The sequence below is a fragment of the Quercus suber genome, unplaced genomic scaffold, assembly GCF_002906115.3.
Source record: "Quercus suber isolate HL8 unplaced genomic scaffold, Cork oak 2.0 scaffold_954, whole genome shotgun sequence".
Taxonomy (NCBI): domain Eukaryota; kingdom Viridiplantae; phylum Streptophyta; class Magnoliopsida; order Fagales; family Fagaceae; genus Quercus; species Quercus suber.
Genome location: NW_027070374.1, coordinates 59,336 through 68,854, shown reverse-complemented (window position 1 = coordinate 68,854; position 9,519 = coordinate 59,336). Strand labels below are relative to the sequence as shown.

Genomic DNA, 9,519 nt, shown 5'->3' with positions numbered 1-9,519 from the left:
CAACAAATATTCAGGACAATTTTATGACACTCTTAAGGTTTGCCTACAACCTCAAGGTGCTTCTCAATCTAGGCAATTGCACTCGTAACTACTTTCACACACTGCGTCATGGCAACAAACTCCTTTTGCTGATTGATTGCTTAATGCTTGTGTGCCAACTTCTTAGGCAGCAAGGCATTATTCAGTGGTGGTGGATTGCAGTCAATGCTGCTCTAACGCCAGTTGATAGAATTTGGTTCATAAAGCATTGGTGGAAAATTGGTGTGACAAATGGTCTGATTTTAGGTTGAACAGCCTCCTGAAAAGAGAGGGAGAGAAATATTTGAGTTGAAATTCCTCTACTAGTTTTATTAATTGAAAGTCCTTCCTACATTGCCAATTGGCTCAATCTTACTACTATTGAAATAGTTGATAAGAGCGAGAAAAAATCATCAACTCATAACAAACAAGCCGTCGATTCTTATTGTATTATAAATCTATAGTTTAATATTTTACACATTCGTACACACCCACCCAAAAAAAAAAAAAAAAAGGCACTGAAGTGGGGATCAACACCAAACGAGGCATCAGTCTCTGCTTTCAATCTTATAGGTAATTTGGTGCTTGAAAAACATGCCTGTTATTCACCCTCATCCAAAATCCACGAGAAACTGAATAAATTCTTGTGCATCAGAGCGAATTTCTGATGAAAATGACCATAGGAAATCAAACTCGGGCGCAGGAAAGAGATTTCCCAGCCAACTTGACTCCAGTAACATTCCAATGACAAACTGAAAACTTGCAAAACAATATGGAACACCAAAATTATTGCCATAAAAATACAAACATCAATTTTTGGTTAAATATCCCATGGAGTTGGGACATGAACAGATCTATTACACAAATTTCAATGAAAGAGAACTTCTCTCCCTTGGGGCATTGGAGGAATACAGACGGATGATATCGATACCAACGGTACAAGAGCACCCAAGGAACATTAGCTGTAATGACCAGAAACTTAAGCTATGAATAAAATCCAAATGGAGGAAAAGACGACCTAGTAAAAGTTTAAAATTATATTTGCATCTTTTTACTGGTTTCAGTGTCAAACACATCCAAAGAACTGTTCCAGGGTTGGGGCACTGAATACGTTCGGAGCAGTCCGCTCGGGTCTGATAGCAGATATGTGAAGTTGGTATTTGATGAATCTCTGTAACGAATAAGAATAGTTTCAGAGATATGCATTACAATGGGTAAATATATTAGTGCCAAAACATTATGAACACAATTGCAGATCTGTCTTTAAAGTAATGATGAGCGGAGATAACATACAGCTAACTGAGAAATGATTTCTGGATTTGTGTCAATATGCCAATCTGGCTCCAATTGCCGTACAAAAGATGACCGCCCATTCTCTGTATTACAGAAAAGAACCTGTACATGCATATCATTAATTATGACATTAGAGCCCACAAAAAACCTGGAATGGTGAAACTAATCACTAGGCAGAATTAATCCATCTATATCCGAGTTCTCTAGCAGACTACAGGGTATGTAACCTAGACCACCAAAAGCAAATAAACGTACCTCCAGCCATTATTGTTTAAGTGATTTGTAGAGAAAAACTACTGCAAAAATAATTAATCATAAAAGAATTCTTCTATCCTACGGCCTACACCTTGGAACCCATTTGATGAAGAACATAGGCTTTTCAAAGGCTAGACTAAGGACCTCTTCAATTAACATTGGTTTCCTATTTATACTCCTTCATCAAGAAGTATCGTTGACAGTTAATTGCCAAGTGATTGTTCACCCAAAACAAAAGTCGATTCACCAAATGATGTTTTAAGTGACCGTTCACAGATAGGCTCCTAATGGGATGGGTCTTTATCTATCACTCTTATTATTATTATTATTAAATAAAATAAATACACATATATAATAATCAAATAATTTGGATAAACTATATATGGTCCACATTTAGTCTACTAATAGAGATAATCTTACATACAGATCACAAAGTTTATGCTCACAACCAGAACAAGGATATCATTACAGCATTTAATCTCTGACAAGTTCTCTTAGCCAATAGAATTGAAAGGGCAATGACAATAAATGGAGCAGAGTTAAAAAATGATTTCCAAGTCTCCAAGATCAACTGAGATGGAAAGTATCCCCTCTGGTTAGGGAACCACCAACCACTTTGCCTGACCATCTCCTCCACCAACAGCAACACTTGGAAGTCCTCCTGGTAAAGGGGCAGTAATCTCTCAATCCCAATTGATCCTTGGGCAATTGGTGGGTTGATATTATTCGACATTGAAACCAAATCATTCAAGCTTTAATAATGAATGGGATCAGTTTTCATTCTTTGGATTTACGAGCAAAAAAGAGACCTTCTATGGCCTTCTTTTTTAGGGAAGGAGAGTGCAAAATTGTTGTTAGCCAAGTTGGTGGATGTGGTCACAGGGAAGCACCCGAAGCAGTTTGTGAGAACAGTTAGAGAAGGTGAATAGCATGTCATCCAATGCTGTTCAAACAATTACAGACTATACCTTACAGTGTTAGAATTTGGCAGAAGTGGTCAGAGAGGGTCTGTCATTGTCTTGTGAGGAAAAAAGGGGAGTGGGAGGAGGGGTTTCGGAATTGAATTAAGGAAACTCCTTTAGCATGAACAGTACACACAAAACAGAAGCCTGTCAAACACCAACCAGATCAATACTGGGCAAGATTGGGTGATGACAACGGAAAAAAAAAAAAAACCCGCAGGTGGCATTGAAAGGCTAGGGGAGGAGCACCAGTCTGGGCAATAACAAAAGAAAAGGGGTAATTATGGAAAAAAATTTAAGAATGGAGATGTGAAATTGTTGCTCACGGTTTGTTCACGGTTCACGCACTTATAGGGTGTTGGATTTGAGTTCAAAAAGAAGACTCTTCGTCACCATCACAGAAGGAAAGACCCTGGTGTAGTAGGAGAAAAATACGGGAAGGAAATCGGTGCTTATATGGAAACCACGTGGAAATATGAAGTAGGACAATAAGCCTGATTTATTTAATAACAATAAATTGTACGGAGCCCAGGTTTTTTGGGGAAGGGCTGTTGAGCCAACTCCAGCCCAAACACGTCAAAGCAGGTTGGATGTCAAAATGCATGAGAGAGTCACGACCACATCTTCCCATAATGAGGGTTACATTCGTCTATTTGTACAACTCAAGCCCTACTCTAAGAATCTGTTTGGATACAGCTTATTTTGCTGAAAACTGAAAACACTGTAACAAAATAATTTTTAAATGTGTAAATAGTACCGTGAGACCCATTTTTAATGAAAAAGTTGCTGAAAAGTGAGGTTTATGGGTCTCGTAAACAGTGCATAAGACCCACTGGTGTTGCTAAAAAGTCAAATATTACAGTTAAAAAAAAAAAAAAGGGAAACACAGACGCTGAACACGCAATCCAAACGCTGCCCAAGTGTATGATTGGATTGCACTGAAAACAGAGGACTTACGCATTTGTGTTTTTTTGTGTAGGTCCTATGCACTGTTCACGGGACTTGCAAGTACGGATTTCAGTAAATTTTTCTTTAAAATTGGGTCTCACAGTACTATTCACACATTTAAAAATTATTTTGTTACAGTATTTTCAGTTTTCAACAATAAGCGGTATCCAATTAGACTCTAATTGGCCACACCTGGCTCACCCCTACGCAAACTTTGTTGTAGTTTAAGACTACAACTTCATTCAATATATTTTTATTGGATGTGAATTTTGACAAATCCACCATTAGATTACATTTTCTTCTTATATTCTTCATACTTGCAAAATTTCTAAAAAATAAAAAACCAATAACTAGGTCATCAATCAATTGTTTAAATTGCAAGTTTTTGTAGTCTAAAATTATGCATAAAAAATAAGTTTATAGATCATATAGTAAATAACATCCAATTGGCACAAAATTTAACATGTGTGTTAGCGTAAAGAACGTACAATTCAACGATTAGATTTTTCAAAATATGTAGCAATGTTAATTTTTTTTAAAGTAAGTTGTAGTCTTAGGCTACAACTAAGTTTGTAGCCAAACTTTGTCCCACTCTATTAGCTTACTAATTCAGCATGTTCTCCTAAGAATTTACCTATGTGATTAATGGGTTACATGCGCTTCAACTGTAACTAACTCAATCAATTTGTAACTAACTTTAACCCAAACAAACTCTTGTACCTAAGCCCATATATATTTTCACATGGATTACCACTCTAATTCAAGCCTTAAATTGATTTTTAGATGTCTCCCACATGCAAGAGGGTCGAGGACTTGGCTTGGGTCAAATTTGGATGCATTTTGGGCAAGACTAGCATAGAGTTGCAATCAGAGGCCTTAAAGTTCTGATAGGGACTGTCGGAGTGCCAATTAGCACCTCCTCTATAGTCTATATGCCCTAATTTGGCTTCCATTTTAGCTGTTATAAGTTCCCAACATGATCCTAACATATTATTTATTATTTTACCCCCTCATTGAGCCCATAATTATGCTTACTGCTATTTTTCTCCAGTACTGTGAACTGCCTATCATTTTCTAAGAGTTGAAGCTCCATAATTATCTGGATTCTCAATTCAGCCATGGCCATGTAAAATAAAGTGTCCCACTTCTTTGCAGGAGGCCAGTTATTATCATGACAGACAAAAGGGATGGTGTGCGTGTAAATGCATGCCCAGCACATCCACAGCATTAAAATAAGATTTGACAAAAGATTAAAGTCATATAATGTTAGTAGTAGATATTTATTTACCTTGTCTTTGACCAAACCACCAGATGTGAAAACCCCAGCATCTTCTAGAGCCATAAGAACCTTTTTCTGCAGGCAGAATTTTCACCATAAATGACAAACATTTTAATATATAAGTAATAAACTATAATATAGCAGAAGGAAACACTCTTATAGAGCAGTTGGCAGAAAGAATTTTAATTAAGCAACTAAAGGTTAGAAGCAATCAGGATAACCCAACCACAGTTTTGCTGATACAAAAATAACCGTTTGAGAGGCTTCATTAGTGACATCTACAAAATATTTCATCTTACAAGCTTATCTGTGAACATATTCATACTTGTATTTATAGATGGGAAAATTTTGCAGGCTGAAGGTCAGCCCAAATGATATAGAATGGAAATAAAATACTGTAAGAATAAAATCCTTGTAAAATAAATGTATTGCAAGAACATATACCCCAAGTACAGTGGAAGCAAGCCAAAATATTTTTAAAATCAAACCAATAATTAAACAGTAGAGTTTATTTTGAACATTTCCAGATTTAAAACTATATTGATTTCACATTATGTTATCATTACTCTATAGATAAGTTAAAAATGAAGAAAAAGCACTAGAGCATGAGCACTGTAAATACATAATATATAAAGTTATGCACTTTAGAACATGCTCATTGGGATTGTTAAGCACATCACATGACACAATACATTTTTGCAAAATTTTAGTATTGATTGACTCTAAGAAAATAATAGTTAGCAAGGTCTGTACACACTTCACTTTCGTCATCCAAAACTCTTTCCATGAGATAAAGATCGCAAAATTTCGTGATTTCCAATAGTACTTCCAGCACAGCGGATCTCACAGTTGCTTGTTTCTGCCATGACCATACTAAACAATGTCAATCCTTTTCCAGAATGCTATTACAAGGACAGAGTTCACTAGAAAGAGAGATTCACTACCTGAAGATCCTCTGGACTACTTTCTTCAAGAATTACTCCAACCAAACGACATGTTACCTACATATATAACAAGTCATCAAACTGAACAAGCAAAAGAAACTAAACTTGCTATATATTGATTGATTTCTTTCAGAAAGTATTAAATACTGGTAAGTTAGCAGTGGGTAATACATTTCCTACAAGCTTTAAACATTATAACCTAGACCACAACTAAAAGTGGAAATCAAACCAGGATTTCATGATTTCATGCAGCTAAACACTGTGGAAGTCAATTTTCATAAGATGAGAAGCACATGAATCAGAAAGTGGAACACAAGCTCCCAATCACTTTAAAAACAGAAAAGGCCAAACTTGAGCCTGTGGAGTTAGAATAAATTACGGTAGTACAACCACAGCTAATACTTCAGTCAGTTCAGTGATTTTTTGCAGTAAGTAATAAGATTCTAATGAAAATATTTAATCACATGGAAAATATACAAAAACTACAAGAAATGAAAGAAGAAAACTTCAAGCATACATGGAAGCTTTAGCTGATACAAAAAGAAATGGCTGCATCAAGAAATTCAAGACTTCTTTAGCAAAAAGAAAAAGAAAAACACGCTATGAAATTGATTTTGTTGAGACCTGAACCCCACACTAAACTTCATGTATGTTTCAAACTACAAAGCTAGTGGCAGTAAATCAGACCCGGTCATTTTGCAGATTCAGTATGCATATACATGGGCAATCTAAAGTACATATTATTTTTCCAATCACATGATCTCACTCTTTCCCTCAACAAGAATCTCGCACCATAATCTAGTTTATCAAACCTAGACAAGAAAAGATTTACTTACAAACATGCATGATAGAAAAAAAAATATATATATGGTAACAAATGGTCTTGATTTAACATGGACCCAAGAGCACATGCAGGGTGTAACATGTCTAGGTATTTAGTTTAGTTGAACATGATCTTAAAGAAATAATAAGCCAAACCAAATAATTATGCGTAGCTTATAAAAATATCATAGAGCATCAACTAATTACCTTTCTTCCTTCACTCAATTTCTGCCTTACAATTTGCCCCAAAGTTGGCTGAACAGGGAAAAAAAAAGCAACTTAAGATAAAGTAAGACAATGTAAAGCTATATACAATTCACAATTAGTGCAAATAACTTAACACTAACCTTTACTGGCTGAAAGAACTCGTCAACAACATTTTGAGCTCTTGAATCCTCCAAGGACGAAGAACTACCAGAGGGTACCAAAGTTGCATTGGAATGAGTACTAACAGAAGAACTACTAGGTGTACCAGCTTGCCGTTTGGGTTGCCTTCTCGGAGGTAGACTAGGTGATCTCAAAAGCCTCCAAGTGAAGACTATTGCAAAAGCAAGCCCCGCAACAGCCCCAACAGATCGTGAATCCTGCTACCAAGTTGAAAGTTGTGAGAAACCCCAAAACATCCCAGATAGAAATTCTGTTGATGGGATAATCTCCAATCAGAGATAATTTAATGCATATAACACAACTTAGATGGAAGACCTAGAAACTGAATTTTTTTTATTTTATTTTAAACAGCATTCATTTCTTCCTTTCTTTTTTCTTTCTCCATTTTTGATGAAGTGTATGCAAGCAAACCATATACTTTTAATAGCATTTCACTGAACTTAACAATTTAAGCCAATTTTTTACAGGTAATAAAAGTTAATATTGAAATAGAAAAGGTGAAGCTCTAGTACACAGGAAGTGACCAATAATGGCCTTGTATGTCCATCAGGCTGCAATATTGCCCATATTTTTTTGATGGATTACCAGACATTTTCACGACCCACCACTTTTATCCTCAATGGTACAGGCCAGGAGAAAAGGAGCATTACAGAAGAATAGAAACTGTTCTGTGGGAATAAAAATGGAATGCCTGGGAAAGTCAATCTTGAGATTTTTAATCTGTGACATTCAAGATGTCTGTGTGCATAACCCAGTGCCCTCACTAAGAGGTAACCAGAGCACTGCATGCTAAGTATTAATATACACTAGACAAGTCCTCTTGAAAATTTTAAAGAGTTTTACAAAGCAAAGGATACTTTAAAGTCCAAACTACATATGGGTCTGATTGGGCACAGTTACAAGTCATTTTTAAAGTGTGTGACACTTTTCCTAGTGGAGACTATTGAGATAGCAAGTATTAATATACACCATATCAAAGACACATTTCAGTAAAAAAAAACTTAAGCAAGATAACAGTGACCATTTTTTGGACCAAAGACAAGACATCATAGTTTATCAGTTTTTTTTTTTTTTTTTTTTTAACAAGTAAATAAAATTTTGTTAATATCACAAAGGGGCATAACCCATTTACCATGTAAACTGTTTATCATAGTTTTTGCAGCTACTCATCTAATTATTATAAATAAATAAATAAATAAAATTTTTTTTAAAAAAAACCTTATTAACTTCTTTAAGGCATCGTTTGGCAGGAGGGAATGAAATGGAATGGAAAGAAATGAAAAGAATAATTTTAGAATATTCTTCCCTTCCCTTGTTTGGGAGTTTCAATGGAGGGAATGGAAAGCCCATTCCCTTGTTTGGGAGTTTAAGTGGAAAGGAATGGAATTGGTAGGAGGGAATACTCATTCCTCTCTATTCTCTTAAAAACTCAAATTTTCATTCTTCCCAAAATTGGGAGGAATGGGAAGAAATGGATACTAAAACTCCCAAATACCCCTATATTCAACCCTTTATTTTAAAATAAAGTTCTAATAGTAATATTGTCATAAAATAATTCCAGTCCATTCCCTCCATGTTACTCCCAAACAAGATTACTTACATTCTATTCATTTTTATTCCTTTCCATTCCTTTATTTTAAAACGTCCAGTTAAGATTACTTAATTCCATTCCATTCTATTCTTTTCCATTCCCTTATGATCATTTCATTCCATTCCATTTTATCCCTTTATGAACTCTCAAACGGAGCCTATTTAGTCCATTTTGTCCCTTTATTGATTCATTTTCACTAGTGTACAAAAAAAAAAAAAAAAAAACCGTATCATCCCAGTACCAAGAATGGACATGTCCATCAGGGATTTGCGGTGAAATTTAGCATAAAGATGTGTGCAATAGCGACCTGATCTACTAATAAATAGGTTTTTTTTTTTTTTTTTTTTGCACACACTATCAATGAAATAATTCCTAGCTATCCAACCCTAAAATTGCAATGAACCGAACATTGCTAAGACACATTATTTTGATCCCAATAAGGATTAATTTCAACTATTCACACCTTAACAAATGACACCAACCACAATACCACAAATTACAATTTTTGTATCCAATCTCAAGTAATGAGCATTAGGTTTCACTAACTCTAATTCAACACCTAATGCTTCAAATTTTGAAAGCATAAAAGGCAATTAAGCCCATAATTTCATCATCAGGAAAAAGAAAAAAAAACCTAAACCCAGAATTAACATTCAAAACAAATATATATATATATATATATATATTTAAAAAGCGAAAAATGAAAGAAAAGCATGAGATCGGGTAGGAACAGACCAGGCGCTGGAGAGAGATCGGGAGATGATTGGAAATCTTGACGGTGAGATAAGTGCCGAAGCGCTTTATCAGCTGAACCAACTCTTCTTTCGACGAATCCGCCATCAAACAAAACCAGACTATCTGTTTACGAACACGAACACAAAAAACACAAACACACAGCCCTTCGATTAAATTCTCAGGTCCTTCGCTTTTAGGCTTAGGAGCACTATGTTTATGTTTTTGAAGACACCAATGAGTTGTGCTTTGCGTCAACCATCGAAAAGAGAGAAGTGTGTGTTTTTC

The 9,519-nt window shown here is 35.3% G+C and overlaps 1 protein-coding gene across 1 annotated transcript; it reads right to left on the bottom strand.

Moving 5' to 3' along the window:
* Positions 1-790: 790 nt before the first annotated feature.
* LOC111996075 (peroxisome biogenesis protein 22) lies at positions 791-9,519 on the bottom strand. Its single transcript, XM_024028006.2, has 8 exons — positions 9,235-9,519; positions 6,869-7,105; positions 6,729-6,776; positions 5,700-5,756; positions 5,513-5,614; positions 4,765-4,830; positions 1,312-1,413; positions 791-1,189 (listed from the first exon to the last, which is right to left on the bottom strand). The coding sequence occupies exons 1-8, from the start codon at positions 9,337-9,339 to the stop codon at positions 1,085-1,087; spliced, it is 822 nt and encodes a 273-aa protein (XP_023883774.1). The 5' UTR covers positions 9,340-9,519; the 3' UTR covers positions 791-1,084.